Source organism: Micromys minutus, assembly GCF_963924665.1.
Source record: "Micromys minutus genome assembly, chromosome: 27".
Taxonomy (NCBI): Eukaryota; Metazoa; Chordata; class Mammalia; order Rodentia; family Muridae; genus Micromys; species Micromys minutus.
In genome coordinates this window covers 35352947-35373530 of record NC_137962.1, presented here as the reverse complement: position 1 = coordinate 35373530, position 20584 = coordinate 35352947, and the positions used below count along the sequence as shown (strand labels likewise).

At 50.5% G+C, this 20584-nt stretch overlaps 1 protein-coding gene across 3 annotated transcripts in view; it reads right to left on the bottom strand.

Moving 5' to 3' along the window:
* The window catches only part of SCUBE1 (signal peptide, CUB domain and EGF like domain containing 1), a gene marked incomplete at its 5' end in the record, with an annotated part of 110271 nt that extends 89964 nt beyond the window's left edge, over positions 1–20307 (bottom strand). For all 3 annotated transcript variants that reach the window (XM_080939247.1, XM_080939248.1, XM_080939249.1), the window contains 2 exons: positions 17254–17385; positions 20220–20307. In XM_080939247.1, the coding sequence (XP_080795373.1) occupies positions 17254–17385; positions 20220–20307 (220 nt within the window). The remainder of the gene's footprint in view (positions 1–17253; positions 17386–20219) is intronic.
* Positions 20308–20584: the final 277 nt, after the last annotated feature.

Sequence of the window (20584 nt, the reverse complement as noted above, 5' to 3'; positions counted from 1 at the left end):
TTGGTGGTGGAGCTTCCAGTTCCTGCCACAGTGAAGCAGGTAAGAGGCAAGCCTGGCTTCGGCTCCTTCTAAAGACTGTCAGCACTACAAACACATGGGGTGCTTCTATATCCATGGAAACTGGCTCTTTTGAAGGATGAAGACCAAGTAAAATAAACTCTGTACATCACCGAGAAGTGTCATCTCTGGAATGAAAGAATGTCCACTACCCCCCTTGCCCCAGTAGCTGCTTTCTCTATGGCCCGAGGCCTGGCCTTCAGCTGCTCCAGCTTCCTTGTTATAACAAAGTCTTCTGTCTCATAAACAATGGTCAATAGCTTTAGTAAAGGTCATTCTTTTTGCTGTTTTAAGTCCTTTTTCAACATTTCCCAGCAGGGGTCAAAGGGCTATAAGTTCTGGGGTTCCAGAAAGAAGAATAAGAGCATGTCTAGTTAACATTCAGTGAGCTGCTTCTAAGCCCAAGTGGTTGGCTGGACTGTATACTGTCATCTCTCAAGTCCTTAGAGGGACTGTGCTGACTTATGCCAACTTGGCACAAGCTGAAGTCGTCTGAGAGGAGGGAATCTCAATCAAGAAAATGCCTCCATAAGATCAAGCCTGTAGAACATTGATACAATCACTAAGGCCATTGTGGGTGGTGCCATCCCTGGGCTGGTGGTCTTGAGTTCTATAAGAAAGCAGGCTGAGCAAGCTATGAGGAGAAAGCCAGTAAGCAGCCAGCACTCCATCTATGGCCTCTGCATCAGCTCCTGCCTCTAGGTTCCTGCTCTGTTTGAGATCCTGTCCTGACTTCCTTTAGTGATGGCCTGCAAATGTGGAAGCGCTTGCTCCCCAACATGCTTTTAGTGATGGCGTTTCATCTTAGTAATGGTAACCCTAACTGAGACAGGGATTTAGCCCCAGTCCACTTGCACAGGGCACTGAAGGAAGGTACAGAGAAGATAAAACCTTGCCAAAGGCCATACACCTAGAAGGGATGCTGGTGGGATTCCAAGTAGTTGAAACATGACTCTGGCTTCCAGCATGATATGGCTGCCATGTACAGAATGACCCAACCAGCCGCGGTCTGGGGCCCTGGCACCTCTGCTAGGTCTTTGGCCACACCACTTGCAAATAGTCCGTGGGCTCAATGCCTTCTAGTTACACTGAGCCCAGCCTTCATGGACTCTAGAGTGACCTTTGTAGAGAGGGAGCATGTCATGGCTGAACTGAAAGCGATTCTCAAGACACAGAAGAAACATTTCCGAGGCAGAAGCATTTCCTCCCCTGTCCGCCGGGAGTCAAAGTTTGAGTTGAGGTTCTAGTGGAAGGTGGGAGGAGCCTGACCCCACGTCTGGATCGAGGCAGGAAAACCCATGCTCTCACAGGCTGGAGTATAGAGGAGAGCCATGGCACATTTGATGATTAATATAGTATGGGAACACTAGCCTGGAAATCTAGGGGCTCACTCACTCTGATTCTTCTAGGAAGAGTTTAAGCATAGCACAGAGCAAAACAAACAACCTGTGCAAAGGTCAGATGCACCAGCCCACCCCGCTACCTAGCCAGCCAGAGGAGGGAAGAACAAGGTCGTGGAGTCAGATGCTCTGCCCCTGTTCACAGTGACCGCCTACCTGTGCCATCTGGGGAAGAGAACCGAGTCACAGCGTGTCTGTTTAGCCCTGGTTTTAGATATATCAAGTAGTTTAACATTAAAGCAAGATGCAAGACTTAGGTTTGTGGAAAGCGTGCTGAGCATTGTCACTCCTGAGGGATACCCATTGCTTTCAGGTTCTGCATGCAGCCCTGGTTGTTCAGAGCAGTTCACACATCACTCAGAACACATCTTCTAGGTATTCAATCGACAGCCCTAAGGCTTTAACTCACCAGGCTGCACAGCTCTGGAATTTCCTTTCACAGGCAATATTGTTTTCCTTCTACATCTCAGATATCAAGAATGGCTTTTTCTTTTTCCTGTGTGTGTGTGTGTGTGTGTGTGTGTGCCCGTGTTTCATGTGTGTGTCTGTGCAAGCATGCGTATGTGTGTGAATGAGCATCTAGATGTCAGAGGTCAACGTTGGCTGTCTTTCTCTATTGCTCTCATCTTATTTTTTGAGATGGGATCTCTCAGTGAACCCAGAGCTCCCTGACTGGGTAGCTAGGCTAGATCCCCAGTCAGTTCAAGGATCCAGTTATCCCCACCCCCACCCTGTTCCCTCGCCATTACTCTCAAGTGTTACAAGTCACAGGAACAGGTCCACCTGTCTTTTTTTTATTTTAACCTAAGTGTGGCTTTTCTTTAACATAGTGATAGGCTTCCTTCCACTGTCTGCCGGCATAGGCATCACCTCTCACTCAATGACCCAATATCCCTCCTACAAGGTGGTGACTGGCCTGATCCCAGCAGAATCTGCCTTATCCAAGCAGAAGGTGCCCCTTGCAACTGCTGTTGGTCCCACGGCAAGTCTGAGGCTTAGAGTAGATCAGCCAGATGGAGGAAATAGGCTTCTGTGCCGTGTTTGGGTGAAAGGACATTTCTCCGGCTACCCCCATTAAAGGGCAGTGAGTCAGCCTTCCTGAAACAAGGGCCCCTCCAGACTTCAGTGCAGTCCTATGGATAACTGCTTTTTACGGCTGATCAAACTGAAGTGCAGAGAGATCTGAGAACTGCTCAAAGTCACATAGTAGGAGACAGGACACGCTCATCCTTCCCCCCGGGTCATACTGTTTAGCACAGGCCAGCCACAGGCCAAACACCTGATATGGGCCTTCATCCTTAGCACATATCTACTGTGTCCTGAGAAAGGGTTACCTGGCCACCAAGTGCTGTTCACTTCTCTGCCCTTCCATGGGCTCCTCCTTCTTCCATACACCTGTATATGCCTTTCCATCTGCTCAGTCACTAGCCACACATATAATCATTCGGCCAAAACCCATCTTCCTCCAGTGTCCAGACACTCTTGTGGCATGGCTACATTCCCTCCCAGCACCTCTCCCATTCATCTATTTATGCTAAAACATACCCGCCTTAACACTAACCAGTCACCTATAAACCTATCCATTTACCCAAGCAAACATTCATTCATAGTCAAATTCATATCCATTCATTCAAACATCCATCTATATATTTGGCCGTACACTGTCCTCCCATTAATTAAAAAAATGCATCTACACATCTGTTCATTCATATATGTCCATCCATATGTTTAACCATCCATCTATAAATTCATGGATGCAAACACTCACCCTCCAAACACACGCACACACGTGCATACACCACACACACACACACACACACATACACATACACACACACACACACACACACACACACACACACACACATACCTACTCATTCATCCACATGTCTAACATACAAACATGCATTCATCCAATCTTCCCTCTACTCAAACACTTTCTTCAAACAGCTTAAAAATAAATACAATACGGTTTTCAGGAATAAAGGTTTAAGATGGAGAAAAGCAAATGAGATGGGCTGGTGACACTGCTCAGTGATACAGCTGGCAATCCCCAGCCAGCCACAAAAGGTCAGCTTTCTAGGTGCCCACAGAGAAAGAGACACAGTCTACCATGTCCGCAACATGCAACCAAGCCAGCTGTTGAGTGGTGGTAAAATCTGAGCACTCATAGGTCTCCAAATAGGGGACATTCCTTCTCCTGACTGGGGCGAATCACTCCAATGGGTCTGGCCTATTTTTAATCTATGCCTGTTGTCTGTGTCTAATGATTAAGAAGAACACTTTTACTATCAGGATGATAAGTAGTTTCATCACCATAGTGTAAGGCACAATAAATCAACTGTCGAAGAGTCGGTGGAATGATTTCTAGAGCCTTTCTCTCATGGAGTTTCCACAGGGAAGGCCATAGTAGAGCCAATTTACAGAGTTTGGGATTATAGATGCTCACCGCAGTGGCCAGCTTTTTGTGTGTCCAGAGATTGGAACTCACTCACCATGCTTGTGAGGCAAGTGCCTTTACCCACTGGACTGTTTACTAGCCCTCTACCTTATTCTTTAAGATAGGGTCTCACACGGAACCTGTGGCTCACCGATTCAGCTGAAACGCCAGCCAGTGAACCCCAGTCTTCATCTCCCCGGTGCTGGGATTCCAGGCACACACTACTCCGATTGGCTTTTATGTACACTGGACATCAAACTCGGGTCCCCAGGCTTGCACCAACGGAGCCATTCCTAGCCTCTTCTTAGGATTTTTAACAGGATGTAGATACTCTGGGAACACAGGCGTGTAGAGGAAAGCCAGTCTGGGATAGCGGAGACAGAGCTGTGTCACCTGGGAAGTGGGCACTGGTTCCACCTTAATGAGGAGAGGCTTCAGGCCCTCCCCTCCAGACCCCCAGGCAGTGGCTGCATCCAAGTCCACCATATTCTCCTCCTGCTGCTAGAGCCGCATCGTTGAAGTGAATGGGGGTGAGAAGAATAAGTCTTCTTGCTCCAAAAAGTCATTAAGAAGAAAGGGCACTGAGAGAAAGGTGTGAGTATTCTATCTCCAGTAGACCTTGACTTGAGACTGCAGGGTGGTGACGGAGAGGAGAACTCCCACTGAAGGGGTGAGGCCCACCAGCTCACTACCTACCCTGCTCTTCCTTCTGCTTAGGGTTTTTTTTTTAATTAATTGAAAAATCTTAGTGATTAAATTTTTATTAAGTTCACTTCTTTTTTTTGTGTGTGTGATAAAATTTTTAATTAAATTGTGTGTGTATGAGTGTGTGTGTGTGTGTACACGTGGGAGTCAGAGGACAACTTGCTTGAAGGAGTTTGTGTTTCCTTTCCACGATGTGGGGTCTCAGGCATCGAACTCAGGTCATCAGGCTTGACAGCAATCACCCTCACTCTGTGAGCCATCTCGTCCTCCCTCTTTTAATGAAAACTTAGTCCCCAGTAGAGGATAGTTTTCAACCTCCAGCAGAACAGAACCAACAACACGGGCATTATGGGCCTTTTTGGAGGTCACATGGTCCTTCTCTTCCTATCTAAAAATGTTAGCATGGTTGTTGTCCCACAGCTCCAGCAGCGCTGGGATGAACCCCAAAGAGAATGGATTCTTTTCTCTCCATTTAATTCAAATTTGATTCTCACTGCCTTATAAAATACATATTCATTCTGTGGTGTCTAGGCTCTAGAAGATTCTTTTCCAATGAATCAGAGCGTCTTCTCATTTTGTTTTAATACTGTGTTAGGATATATTTTTTCCCCTCTTTTCTTTTTAAATCAAAGCTGACAGGAAAATCTCAGAAGGAAGGTTTCGAAAGTAACCACATTCACCCTCAGAGGCTGTTCCCGACAAGTCCCACTCCCCCTGATTGGTATTTCTGCAGACATTCCTCCCGGATGGGAAGCCCCATTGCTCGAACAAAGACTCAGTCCCCGACTGGGTGCTAGCTTGTCACCCCTTTGTCTGTGGCTTTAGGAAAACCATGGACTCTTTAGATAGACATCCATTCTGAGGGAGATGTATGGCTTAGGAAGTTGAGTCCTTATTGATGAATAAATCTTAATCCGGTTTGTTGGCTAATTATGCTCCCGGGAAGGTAGTTTCTCTGGGCCTCACAGGAAGGATTAAGTCCCCTGTCTCCGGTGGTTCGGGGTTAAGCTCCAGGTCTGTAATGACTGAGTAATGAGACCAGCTCTCTGAGGACCCCTGGCATCCATCGATCAGGTTTCCCTTCTATTGAGACAATGCCAGAAGTGGGCCCAGCAGTTAATTATGGGAGAGGTCAAAGGTCACACAAAACCAACACCAGTCTATATATTCTCATTCCTAACTGTGGACAAGGTCCCCGGCTCAGCCAGAGGCAGTGAGGGTCTCCCTACCCCACTCTGAGATCTGAGATAACCATGGGGTGGCAACTACTCTGTGACCTCTTCCAGTGCCCGGTGTGGCTTTAGGCCACCATTAAATACGCTTTACAGTTTTCTATGCCTGGGGTTCCTTCCCCAGCCCAGGTTTCGAATCACCCTGGCTTGAGATTTGGTGTCTTGCCCCCTCTGAAGCTTAGCTTGTCTTCTTCCTTCTGCTCTCCCAGCTTCCCCACCTATTGACAACAATAGCGCTGTGACATTGGGAGCTACCAGTCCATGGGGACTCGTGTCTCGTTCAGCTTGAGCCTTAGACTTGAGCAGAAGGTGTGCAATTATCAGTGGACACGTGCTGAATGAATCAGCAAAGACTGAGCTGTTGCTTCCTCTGGCTGGCTCTTGTGACGCGTGGGACAGCACAGTATTGCAGGCCCTGCACACAGGACAGCTCCAAGAGGTGGGCACCAACATCTTAACTTTACGCTAAGTTAAGGACCCCCTGGTATCCATCGATGGGAAAATAAGGCACACGGAGCCAGGAACTGAGCCAGGCTGCCTGACTTCACAATCAGCACAAGTTACCAGTTACAAGAGACCACACACTAGGCTCTCCTGTCCACAAAGTGCCTCCTGAACGGGTCAGCCCAGAGACAGAATGGATGCTACTGGTGTCCAGTAGTGATGGGGGGGTGTCCAGCTGTGGGCTCTGGGGTTGGGTTGGAGGCTAAGAAATATGGCATTTCGAAACTGGTTGTGTGGCGAGCAACTGAGGATTCACACTAAAAGGCACCAGCTTACAGACTCCACACGGGTTAGCTATTCGGTATGTGAGCAGCAGCTCAACAAAGCCGTCTTGAAAACAAAGAAAGAGGGCTGGTGAGACGGCTCGTGATTTCCCAGAACCCACACCAAACTGAAAGAAGGGAGCCTCCTCCAAGCGTCTCAGCCTCCCCAGCACAGCCCGCTGTGGCACGAGCCACGCGTGCATCGGACAAACATGCCATAAGAATTTTTGTTAATTGAAGAAAAGCCAGCAGCATTGTTACACATATCTGCAGAACAAGCTGTCTTTTTTGGCTTCTGCCTGGATGCAGGGGGGACCATGAGGGTGGTCACTTGGTGTGTACAGCATTTTCTATTTTGTTTGTTTTACACAGGTCCTTACTATGTATCCCAGGCTGGCCCCCAACTTCCCACCTTCCCCCACCTCTCACGTATTGGCATTTCAGGTGTGTACCAGTACATTTGGCTCAAGGATGCTCACTTTGAACAATGCCACCTGCTCAGCCTGGGTTCACGGTGGGGTATGTTCTCCAGAGATCAGAAGGGTGTCCCTACCAAGCCACTAGGAAAAGGATGGGTGAACTGTAACAATTCTCTCTCAACAGTAAACTCTCCTGGGGCCCCTTCTCCGGGTTCTGGCTTCAAGACCTCACAGAACACTAGTTGAGGGGAAATAAGCCTTGGAGGTGGCAGGGAGGGAGACGTGAGGTTCAGATAGCTCTGTGCTCCTCCCTGCCTGTTATAAAGTGGACCCCAGGAGCTATCAGCCATTCTCTCCTTCCTTTGGCAAGACCAAAGGGTGTGTGTGTGTGTGTGTGTGTGTGTGTGTGTGTGTGTGTGTGTGTGTGCGCGCGCGCGCGCGTGCACGTTCTCGAGCTGCAGACCTCAGAACTCTTCAGGGGCTCCAACCCAGCCCCAGATCTTCAGAGGTACACAGGTGCCAGAAAAGGTCTCAGCTCAAGGGCAGAGAGCTGGTCTATGTTCTCTGGATAACACAGAGATGTAACAGGATTCACAGAGTAGGTCTTGAGCACTTAGCTTGTCAGCAAGCCTGGGCTGATGGCAGTTGAGACCAGGGACTCCCGGCTCAGCTTTCTGTCCTTGCTGCAGCCACTGTAGCCTGATGAGCCAGAGATGAACTGACCTATGTGGATAGGCTTCCCACCTTCCTTCCTAGATCCCTGTAGGGTGTGACCTCCCTTCCCCCAAACAACAGAGGAAACAGAGGAGATCACCCTCAGGGCAACTGGCTAAACCTTCACTGTGGCCCAGATAGACAGGACCATCTCTACTTCCCTACTCACAGGGCAGCAAGTGAGCTGTAAAACCAAAGCCCCAACATGAGCAGGCTAGCTTTGGACTTGGTGCCCTTAATCTGGATGAAGCCACCCGAGTGCAGTCCTATGTCTCAACCGACCAGAGAGTTATGCCCCGTGGTATTTACTGGGGATCAGGATTCCTGCCTGCCCTCGTTCTGTGCCTATGCTAGGCCTCTTGCCCTCAACCTGGACTCTGGCCACAAAGAGCTACCAGCCTGGCTTCAGGGAGAAACCAATAGGAACTCAGTGAGGTCCAGGTCTGCCCATGGGACCGGCAATGGGAAGGGACAGGTGGATGAGTTCTGCCAGGGTAAGGAGTACGTGAACTTGCTGAAGCCTGAGGGACTCACATGGGTCCATTCTCAGCTCCATAGCCCTTCACCAAGAAGGGAGGCCTAGGCAGAAGGCCTACATCCTCTGAGAGAAGGGAACATTTTGGAGACCCTGGAATAATCTCCATCAGCCCAGGCCTGCTGACTAGCTAAGTACTCAAGACCTACATCTCTCTGCTCTTGAACTGAGACCTTTGCTGGCACCTGTGCTCCTCTGATGATCTGGGGCTGGGTTTGGAGCCCCTGAAGAGTTTCGAGCTCTGCAGCACGCCCCCTTCGCTCTTGCCAAAGGAAGGAGAGAATGGCTGAGGGAAAGATCAGCCCTGGCAGCTGTTCAGAACCCAGGTCTGAAACCTCAGGCAGTCACTGCTGCTAAGGTCCCATTCTTCCCAGGGTTGCAGCCTGAATCCATCTGGAGGACCCGGTCGGGGCAGCCTCCGGGACCCCTGACCTTGCCCATATACACAAGCCGCCACCCCTGCCCCCGGCGTTCTTTGTCTCAAGGCCTTTGGGGAAGGCCGATATCCATTTCAGTAGCACTCAAAGGCCAACAAGCCCACAGTTTATTTTCTTAGAAATAATGGTTTTTTTCTGGTTAGCCTTCATCTGATGGAAACACAAATACAGCCACCGTAACAAGAAGCAGCCGAGGCTCGAGAGGCCTGCAGGCAGCTGGGAAGGTCTGTCACCTGAGTGGGGGCACAGGCAGGACACGCAGGGGGTGGGAAGCCAGGTGGGAAAGGAGCTTTCAAGGGAAGAGCCCAACACAAAACCTCTGAGGCTGCCTTCAACATCCCCTAGAGCCCTGGTCCTTAACCTTCCTAACTTTGTAACTCTTTAATATATAGTTAGTTCTTTATGTTATGTTGTCTCCCCTCCCCCTCCCCAACATAAAATGATTTCCGCTCATACTTCACAATGGTAGCTTTGCTGCTTTTAGAAATTGTAATGTAAGCATCTGATATGCAGGCTATCCGCTCTGTGACCCTTGTGGGGGTCATGACCCACAGGTTGAGAATCCTTGCTTCCCTCCACAAACCTCCCTACTCAGGTGCATGCCCCCAGGCAGGTATTGCTGCCTTCTCTGTCAAGGGAGGCAGACCGAGGAAACCAGAGCTCCAGGTGACCCATTACTTGCAGGGTTTTTTTTGGGGGGGGTGGGCTCAGTGAGCTCCTCTGAGCCGCCTTCTATCCACTGGCTCCAGAGCTTGAGGTAGTGTTGGAGAATTGCTTTTACGCCACTCTCTTAGCCAGGCTTGGATGACACCTCCTCTAAGAACACTCCCCCCCCCACACACACACCCACACACACACACCCACACCACCCCAATCTCTTCCCTACTACGAGCAGAGTTAGATACCCACTCTCTCTTCTCCACTCCCACGGAGTCCTGCCTCTGTCCCACTGAAGGGTTTCTAACTCATTTTGTCTTACCCAACCTCCTGCTAACTACTGATTGATGACCAAGAAACACACAAGGACCCAGCAGTGACAGTGAGAAGACCTTTAGCTAACACTCTGGACACTCTGGGACAGATCCTACATTGAAAGGGAACTTGTCTTCAATACAAAACCACCAAGTACACAAGGTTTTCACTGTCCCCTGCTACAGATGATGACCATGGGCCGCAACAACTCTCCCAGTAACCTAAACTACCATTGCAAGCAACCCTGCCTGTGCTGGTTAGGTTTACTTTTTTAGGTTTATTTTTATTTTATGTGTATGATTGTTTTGCTTGCAGCTATGGATTAGCACCACACGTGTGACTGTTGCCCACAGAGGTCAGAAGAGGGGGTTGGATCCCCTGGAACTGGGGTTGCAGAAGACGGCCAGCCACCAAGTAGCTGCTGGGAATTGAACCTGGGTCCTCTGCAAGAGCAACAAGTGTTCTTAACAGCTGAGCCATCTCTCCAAGCCCCTGCCTGCCCCATCCCTGCTGGTCAGTTTAACTGTTGTCTTTCCCCAACTGATATCACCTACAAAACAGGGTTTCAGCGAGGGGCTTTCTAGGTCAAGTTGACCTGTGGGCATGACTGGGGAGAAAATGTCAACTCACACAGGAAGACCCGGTGCATCGTGAGGAGTCCGATTCCCTGGTTTGTAAGCATGGAGAGGGTGCGCTGTTCCCTAAGCAATCAGGCAGCAGGGGTGCATTTGTCTCTCTGTTCTTGAGTGTGGCCCTGCCATGGCTACCGGAGTTTCTGCCCGACTCCCCACAGTGATGGGCCGAACCCGGGGTAAGCTAAAATACACCCTTCTCTCCCTATGTTGCTTTTCATGGGAGTGTGATGAAAAATTTCTCACAGGACAGAAATGAGACCACCACCTAATTGCTACCCAGGGATAAGTAACTAGGAGCTTGAAGTCTAGTCCAGATTCCTCTTGCCTTTCTGGTCTGCTGGATCCCAGCTTTCATCTTGGGCAGTACACACGCTAGTATAATTGCATGTTTTCAGATTTAGGGGGAGGAGAATCCCTACCCCCAGCCTTTCCTGCCTCCCGTGCCTCAAGCAGAGCTCTACCTGGAGTTTCAGGAAAGTGTGCTCTAATCTAATGAAAATGAGTTAGCAAGACCTCAGCCGTTACTTGCTACAAAGGCCAATTGGTTTTAGGTTCTTCCCCCCACCCCCCTTTAATGATAAACTAAATGAATGCCGGGTGTGTTATTAAGAGTTTGGTTAAAACCCTTTAATGACATGCTCTGTAATCTACCTAACTTTAGTGATTGACAAGGACACCCCTGGGGATATAAAATCCAGGAAGTGATTATTTACATCCATTACACACATGCTAATTTCGCAATTTCTGATGGTTGTCATTTTATTTTTCCTTTTCACACACACACACCCCGAAAGGAAAACAGTAATATATTTAATATACTGTGGCCAAAACAAAATCTCATTTCCCCCAAGAGCTTTAATTACAGCATTTTGAAAAGGGTCTGAGTTGAAACTTGCGAGAGGAATAAACCACTTGAATGAATGGTCTAAAAATTAAGTATACATAGAAGGCTGATGTGTGCTGTGGGTTCAGACTAAACAGCCATTAGTGGGGGTGGGGTGGGGGTCTCTATTATTTAAACAAGCCATTTGAGGGTGGTTTGCTCCTTGTTTGAGGGCTGGTCCTGATTATAAACAAGAGCTTCTAATTAAGATTAGTAAGGCCCAATTCAAGTTATAATCTGTTCCTTTTCCTCCGCAAATGTCTATGAAAGCAAGGTGATTAAGGTTAAATGAGTTGAAGCCTTTAAGGGGGATGAGCTGCCCACTGCTGGCCCCAGCCTGCCCCTCTGGCGGAAGGAGCACAAACAGGCCTGGTTAATTCGGAACAGGGGGCTGGCTGGTGCAGGGCTGGCCTCCGTGGCTTCCAAAAGGATCAAAGGGCCCTGTGAGATGTACATGCACTACTTAGCCATGGGAAGAGGACCTGGGAGACAGAATATGCAAAGGTCCTGGGGTAGAAAGAAGCTGGATTTTGAGGAATAAATGAAGGTAGCTAGGGTGAGATAAGGGAGGGAAGGATTTTTTTAAAGGTAACACAAAGTGTTCAGGCAGATACAGGTGGGGGGGAGGTGAGCCCAAGGGGAGGGGTTCCCATGTATTCCATGGATGACATTAACCTAGTGTGTCACAGTCTCTAGGAAACAGCTACTGGGAAAAGGGTCTCTATGGCCTCTTCTATCATTGCACAGTGAGGAGCTGGGGAACCCTGTCCCCACTGTCTTCTAGCCATGGCTGGTGGCTAGAGCCAGACTCTGTTGCCTCTCTGCTGGGTCACGTGGCTGAAGACTGAGCTCTCTGAACCCAGTTTCCCTAGATAAACGCTGTCACTGACCCCACCAGTTCAGCTTCCTCATCTTCAAGTGTGCGAGGCTCCGGTGGGCCTTTCCTGACGTTCCCTAGGCTGGGAACTGCCTTCTCACAACGGGTTTGAGCCAACCTCAGAGTGATGTGGGGCATCACAGCCTAAGACGCCAGGCTCTGAGGAGGGATAGTGACAGGCAGGTGGGAAGTCACCTGTTAGGGAATCAGGGAAAGCTTCCTGAAGGAGGTGACCCTGGGGATACATTCCTTCCCTTCACAGCTAGGTTCCTGGGATGGAAATCAAACATGTGACAGCCAGCAGCCTTTGAGGCAGGCCCAGACGGAGCCCAGGAACATACAGTGCAGTATGGCAGGGCAGACAATGGGTGCATGGATGGATCTGGAAAGGGTGACCAGGAGGAACAATCAGGGGCCACACAAATCACAGAGCCAATTCCTCTGCCTCATTAGAGCCACAGCAATGACACGAGGCAACTCCATTTGTCCTCAGCAAGTCCCTTGTTCTAGTCACCGTGTCAGCCCACAGTTAGCCCTCCGCCTGCATTAATACACCAGCAGGATGAGATGACAATTAAACAGAAATAGAGACTGCCTCAACATCATCTTCATCCCATCACCATAGTCACCATCAGCACCATAATCACTTTCTCCATCATCATCATCATCATCATTATCATCATCGCCACCACCACCACCATTTGCATCCCATTGCCATGGTCACCATCAGCACCATAATCACTCTCTCTATCAGCAGCACCATCATCATCACCACCAGCATTTGCATCCCATTGCCATAGTCACCATCAGCACCATAATCACTCTCTCCATCAGCAGTAGCATCACAGTCATCTCTTCGCCATCTGCATCCCATAACCATAGTCACCATCAGCACCATAATAATTTTCTCCATCATCAGCCTCATAGTCATCTCACCACCATTACCACTGTTATCAACATCATAATCCTGTCTCTCCATGACTAACATTATTAATATCGATACCCTCACCTTCACCATCACCATCATCACCACCCTCACCAATGTCACCTTTATTACCATCACTGTAACCATCATCTAAGTCAATATCACCACATCTGCCAGGTGGTTGTGACACATCCCTTTAGTCCCAGCTTTTATCAGGAAGAGGCAGGCAGACCTCTGTGAGTTCAAGGCCAGCCTGGTCTATAGAGCAACGTTCAGGACATTCAGGGCTGCACAGAGAAACTCTCTCAAAAACAAATCTATCTATCTATCTGTCTATCTATCTGCCTATCTGTTTGTCTGTCTGCCTATCTGCCCATCTATTCATCCATTCTTCCAACCATCCATCCATCCATCCATCTATCCATCCATCCATCCATCCATCCATCCATCCATCCATACATACATACATACATACATACATACATCTATAAAGATATAGTTTGTCAAGTGGCTTGCCGAAGGCCCTAGGTTTGGTTCTCAGCACTGCAGAAAACAAACAAGCAAACAAACAAAACCATGATAAAAGTGAAAAGCACCACGTCATCATCACCTACCTGTTAGCTCTACTACCATCACCATAACAACAGCAGCTAATGCTAGTGTATTATGCCAGGCTGGGCTATCATGCTTTAAATACATCAGTGCACTTAACCCTTGCCTTCTACAAAGTAGCTGCTGGCATGGTGCCCACTGTAGAGACAGAGGTTGAGTGTCTTTCCCAGACACACGGGTGGGATGTGAATCCCTGCAATCTGGCTCAACGTCATTTTTAAATGACTCTGCTCCTTTGAATAAAGACCATTCAGAAAGTGACAGACAGGAGTGACCACAGCAGACACAGCAATAGCCCCACCACACCTGGGGTCTCATCCCAAACCTGGCAAGGTCCTTCTCTCTCAGGTCTCCGGTGGACCACCTAAACAAGGAAATGGACATCTGGGTGGTCTCTGCATTCCCTCAGGCCACCCTGAATGTGGCCTCTCAGCCCCTGCAGATGTGTCTGCAGTCTTCTGTGGGTAACCATCTTAGGGAGTCTGATGTTTTCAGTGTTAATATTCCAGCAGGTTGTGCTTATTCCAACCAGTGCCTATTTGTGAGTCTCCAGGAAGAAGGACACCCAAGACAAGCAGGCTGAGCCTACCCAGGCCAACCAGCATTCATACGCATGGAGACTGTCACTGATAACTTCAGCCCCCACGCAGCACCAACTGTAGGGCAGGGCACACGGTACCATGAGCATCACCTCGGGTGTTCGTCACTGAAGGACTCTGAAGTCCTTTACCATTCACAACCCCTATAGCTTACAGCTCCTATACCAGCCCATGGTGGCAGGTAATAAACTCATCCACATGTGGAATACTGGGAGCTAGGTACTCAAGCAGGAGGGCTTCACACACTACACTGTGTCCTGGCCCAGCTCTTCAGGATGAGTGGAGAACAGCACCAACGGAGACACTGAGACTTGTTGAGGGCAAGTCATTGCCCAGTGCCCATGTCAGAGGTAGGCTGCAACCAAGGCACCTTGCAGAGGCTAGGCTACTTCCTGGCTTCCTCGACATGACACAGGGTCACCATCACAGAAAAGATCATCCTAGCAACCCCCATGCTCCTGCTTCCCACCACCCTCCACTCTCTGGGGTCTCACACACTGTTCATCTGAACTCCAGGCAGGGCAGGAGAGACGACTCAAACTAAACATAGCCCAGAGACATCACTAGCCCTGCTTCAGGAGCTGGGGGCAGAATGACAGACTTTGTAAGTAAGGTGCTCCTGAGTTCCTGGGGTCACAGTATATGGCTTGAAAGAGACGGTTCTGACACCCAGCCCTCAGTAAACAAGGTTGGGGGGAATGCAAAATATGAAATTAGAACCCAGAGTCAGAAAAGCAACAATGGAGGGCAGCTAAGGGACTTCTGGGGGCATAATGAGAGTGTAATGCAGAAGTGTGCATGTGTGTTCCCACAGGGCACTCCAACTTCCTTCTGGGACAGAGATGGGCAAAAAGGTCCACAGAGCCAGGTGGCTGAACTGGTTGGGAACAAGTCTGGCTCTTGGGCTGGGATATAGCTCAGATATAGAGTGATTACCTAGCATGCAGGGAGCCCTAGGTCTGATCCCTAACCAGGTTTAGTGATGCACATCTGTAATCATCTGTAATCTGAGAACTAGAGGCAGGAGGATCAGGAGTTCAAGGTCAGCCTCAATCACATAACAAGTTCAAAGACAGCCTTAATTACATAACGAGTTCAAAGCCAACCTGGACTACATGAGATTCTTCCTCAAAATGAACTAAATATGTCTCGTCCCAGGACTCCATCAGCATGGGGAGTTTAGGCTGAGCTCTGAAGGGCTTCGGAGGAACAGGCAGGAGATGATGTGAGCTGAGGACAGTAGACAGCCAGAGCCGGTCTGTGAGAAGAACAAGCCAGCTCAGTGGTCTTGGCTTGCAGAAGGGTTGTAGCAAATGTGGCTCTCCCTTGCTGGAACATCGGGTCTTAAGGACAAGAAGGGGATCATAAATTACGCACATGCCCTGACTTGTCCCACCTGGACCACTGAGATTCCTACCCTCCAGGCCCTGCCAGCAGCCTTGGATATGACCTGCTCTCTCTACCTGCTTCTCTGGACATTTCCCAAAGGTGTGTGGGTCATATCAGCGTACCACTGTAGTGTCTGGAGACCCAAACAAGCTGACACTAAGCAGGAAGATGCCATCTGCTCAGGTCTCAGCCTGTAGAGACTGAGTAAATGCAATGGGTCAGTGATGTCAGTATTCCTGGGGACAGGGGGCAGCTGTAGAGCCAGCTCTGCAGAGCCTGCTCAGAGGAGGCAGAACTTCCTCCTGTTTTCATGCAATGCTTGCCCAGTGCAATCCCACACTGAAGACTGAGCACAGGAGTGCCCGGCTGAGAATTGGAAACCCTGGTTTTTGTTCTGTCTGCGCTGCTGTAAAATGTTGGAAACATAGCCATCAGTGCTTGACTTTCTTCTGTACAGGGAGGGTAGGTGACAAGATCTGGGTTAGGGATACATGATCAGGGAGAACAGTTTAGAGATCCCATTAGCCAAGCTCTGCCCAACACACATGGGGTCACAATGACCATGAGACATTTATGGGGTTATATCCTACCTGGCTCAGACTCCCACTTCCTAGGACCACAGAGGTTTCACGTTTCTCTGTTAAGAGGACAGTTTTTTTTTCTTCCTTCCTTCCTTTCTTCCTTTCTTCCTTCCTTTCTTCTTCTTCTTCTTCTTCTTCTTCTTCTTCTTCTTCTTCTTCTTCTTCTTCTTCTTCTCCTTCTTCTCCTTCTTGTTCTTCTTCTTCCTCCTCCTCATCCTCCTCCTCCTCCTTCTTCTTCTTCCCCCTCACTTTCTTTCTTTTTGAGACAGTTCAGGCTAGTCTTAAACCTACTGTGTCCCAGTTGGCCTGGCCTATATAGATCTACTTACCTTAAACTCTTTTTATTCTATTTTATTTTTAAACTTTAATTTTTTTTCAAAACAGGGTTTCTGTCTTGAAGTTTGGTTGTCCTGGAACTTGCTTTTGTAGACCAGGCTACCCTCAAACTCAGAGATCCACCTGCCTCTGTCTACTGAGTGCTGGAATCAAAGGTGTGGGCCACCATGCCTGCCTTGCCTTAGACTCTTGAACGCTGGGATTTCAGGCATGCAACACTAGGTCTTCCCTGGGGAATAGATTTCTACTTCTGAACCATCAACCCAGCACCCCAGGTGCAGGGAAGGCTAGACAGACAGATAAATGGTTTGAATCACAGACTGGAGCTAGAAAGAGGAAAGGTGGCCGAGCCAGCCTCACAATCTGTTCATGGGCGGCTACAGACTATATATGGTAGTTTGGGGGCTGAAGTTAAGGACCCAGAAGTCAGGTCACCATGGGATTTTACTGATTCCCATATGTAGTCAGGGCCAGACACACAGAGAGTCATTTAACCTTGATATTATCAAGAAGAAAGGGGGCTACAATTTAGGTGAAAGCCTGGTACCCAACAGTTTCAACTTTTGTCTTCCAGGTAGCTATGTCTTCTGGAAGCCTGCAGAACAGCATAAGATTGTCAGAAGCCGAAGCTGCCGGTGTCCACAGGACTGGGCTATAGGATCAGCCTGCTGGTTGGCCATAGGGTAGGCCTCGGTCACCTCCCTCTGGCCCAGCTCCAGGGGGGCTGAGGGAACTCACCTTCACACTGCCTCCCTTCCCCCTTATAGCCAGGCTTGCAGAGACACTTGTAAGACTTGGGTGTGTTCTGGCAGATAGCGTCTATGTGGCAGTCATCTGTGCCCTCTGAGCACTCATCCACGTCTGCGGCTCCTGTGGGGGAGGGGAAGGTGCAGGTGAGGCATGCTGGGAAGACATCTGAGACTGTGCAGGAAGTTCATGCCCTCATCCTACCACTGACCAGTGGAATAGCTAACATTAACAGTTTGATGTGACATGGGGCAAATTGGTAGCATCCGTGAGGCAGCTTTCCCATGCCAGGCACACATCCCCTCACATCTGGTCTTTATTTTCATAACAGTCCCGTTGTGTATAGCCATTATCCTCACTCAAGAGACAGAGACAGAGTCCTCAGAAGAACTCAGATCCAGCCTCAGAATTGCAGATGAAGAAACTAAGGCAGAAGAGTTTACAGGTGTACCAAGCAGAGGCCATCCAAGGAGACTGCACATAACCTACATGTGAAATCCCAGGGCAGTGGAACTGTGGGAGGGATCATCCCCTAGGCTCCAACCCAGAGTAGAGTCTATAGATCTGCCTTTCTTTCCGTCTGCCAACCCAGACTTCAGATAGCTAGTACTCATAGCCAAGCCTCTAGACCCCCAGCATTATCTAGATTCAGAGGGTTTTGATGTGCCCTAGCTCCTATCTCCAGCACATAAATCCAGAAAGCTGCAGCCATGGTTGCATAGTAGAAAAGGCCTTCTGCACACACACCTGATCTCTCTCTCTCTCTCTCTCTCTCTCTCTCTCTCTCTCTCTCTCTCTCCCTGCCTCTTCACCCAATTGCTTGCTCTGAGTATACTCAGGGAACAGCCAGAACTTTAGGTTTAGACTGGGGATCTGAGTTCAGTGATACAAGATCCTGGATTAGGCTCCATCATAGAAGGAGCTTGTCTGGGCATCCCTCTCCGTCCAGCTGGCTGGGAGTACCACACAGATGGACAGGCAGAAGGACTCAGGTGAGCAGACAAGGGACTTTTAGCAGCTGCCCTGAGGACAGTCCCCCTGGGAGACTCCAAATGTCCCCATCTCTTTATCCATCTGGCCTCACCCTAGAGTTCGTGGTGCCCAATCATGCCCACATTGAATTTATCCTCTGGCCAGACCCTGGGCTCTAGCTCTGTGCCCCACCCCTCTTCCTTACTCTAGACTCCAAGGTACTAGCTCACCAGAGAAGATAAAGCCATAGGACATTCTTCCCTGCACACGCAAACACGTGCAAAAGACAGATACGCACATAAACACGTATGTAGCATCTCTTCCAAGGCCAGCCAACCTCTGCTCAAGTGTGTGATCCACCTCTGCAGTTGCCCAAAGGCAATAGGAAAGAACCAAGAGGCAGAGAGCACAAACCAAGGCCAGTGGGGAGGTGGTGCGGATGGGGCTCTCTGGAGAGCTGGCCTTACAGAGGGACCTACTACTTCAAGGGCAGGGTACCAGAGAGGGCCAGACCATTTGGGATACCCCTAAGAGAGGCTCGTCTTCCCACTTCCCATGGATTTAGGGCAAGGGAGTGAGGGTCAGGAGGTTCCCCTGGGAATCTGAGGTTCCTTCTAGCTCCCACCTAGATAGGATCAGAACCTAAGTTGGGAAGGGGTGGTTGGAACTGTCTGCCTTTCAAATTATAGACTTGGCCTGGGAGCAAGAGAACCTGGCTGAGCCAGATTCCAGATCCCTGTGCAACCCTCAGATATAGGATGCTTGCTTCAACTCTGGTTTTCTTATTCAGCTGCTGAGGCTCTAGAGTCACCAGACTTCCACAGAGGAAACAGGAGAGGCAGAGGTGCACAGACACCAGGAGGGACAGAGAGGAAGGGAGAGGCACACAGGACAGTCCCGCAAAGTTAAAAACCCCAAAGCCTGGAAGAAATACCCACAGACTATATAGTACCCTCAACAAGGCCCAGCTTCTGGAACCGGGGCATGGAAGAAAACTCAGCGCCAACGGTGAAGTAGCATGCTAGCTTAACTCCCTGGCACTGGACTCTGTGTGACTTTCACTCAAGACAGGACCCTCCTCGCCCTCTCCAAGAACAGGGAAGAATGTGAAAAAGAGAGGCTTGATGTGCAGCTTTGCCCAGGAGCGCCTTCCAGGAAAGTCAGATCACGGAGGGACGCCTCCACCCAGCAGCTCTTTCTGCCTGGACCAAAGGCTGGTGTGCCTGTGCCTCCGGCCCCCTCTCTCTGCTGTCCTTGTCTGCTTTGCTATTCGTGTTCTCATACACCTCCTTCCCTATGTCTGTCTGTCTCTTCTCCCCCTCCTGTCTGACAGTCCATCTGTCCATCTCTTCCCAGACATCTTCATCCTTCCTCTCTCACTCGGTTCCCCTCCCTTGGCGACGCCCCTCCGAGTCCTCCCATCTCTCTGTCTGGTGTCCATCTGTCTCCTCCTCTCCGTCCTTTGATCTGCCTTTCTCCTTTCCGCTGTCCACTGCCTCCTCGCTCCCCTCCCTTGCCTCCTCTCCCCTCTTCCCTCCCGCGGCTGTCTTTCTGAGGGCTTCTTCCTGGGCCCTTTTGTCTGTTCCCTCTGAGCCTCGGCTTCTGTACGTCTGTCCCTCCATCTCCCCACCTCCCCTCCAGTCTCAGCGCGTCCTTTCTGACCACCTCCGGATATCTCCTACGCGGCAGCTGCCCAGTCCTCGGCCCTGGGGGAGCGCCGCTCTCGGCTCGGGGGTCCCCACCCGTCTCTGTACGCTTACCGGGCCCCGCAGGCGGCCGTCGCTCTTCCTTTCTTCCTCCAGCCTCCCGCTTCCCCTCCCGGGGCCTCAGCCCACCCCGCCCCCGCCGGCCCCGGGCGTCCCGGGCGCTCGCAGAAGTTACTTTGCAAGGAGGCAGGACCCGGCACTGGGCGGCCTCCGACGGCGCGGGGTGGCAGCCTGTAGGACCCCGCGCGCCCTCATCCCCCACCGGGTCCTCGCGCTTACCTGGCAGTCCGCTGCCCCCCACCAGCCGCCCGCGCGCTCCCAGAGCGAGCAGCAGGCACAAGTGCCAGCGCACGACCGCCGCGCCCATGCTCGCTGCGGGCCGCGCCGGGTGCGGGCGTGCGGGGCACGGGACGCTCGGAGCGGCCGCTCCGCGAGCGCTCCTGTCTGCAGCGAGCTCCGCTACCGCTCCAGCTCCGGAGCCACACAGCGGGCGCGCAGGACAAGCTGACAGCCACGCGCTCATTGGCCCGTGGCCGCGGGGGGTGGAGCTCCGCGGTAGGCCGTCCAGTGAGCGTCGAGTGGCGTGGCCTGCGGGCTTCTGGGCCCGCCCTCTCGCTCGGGGCGGGCGGCAGGTGGGGGGTGGG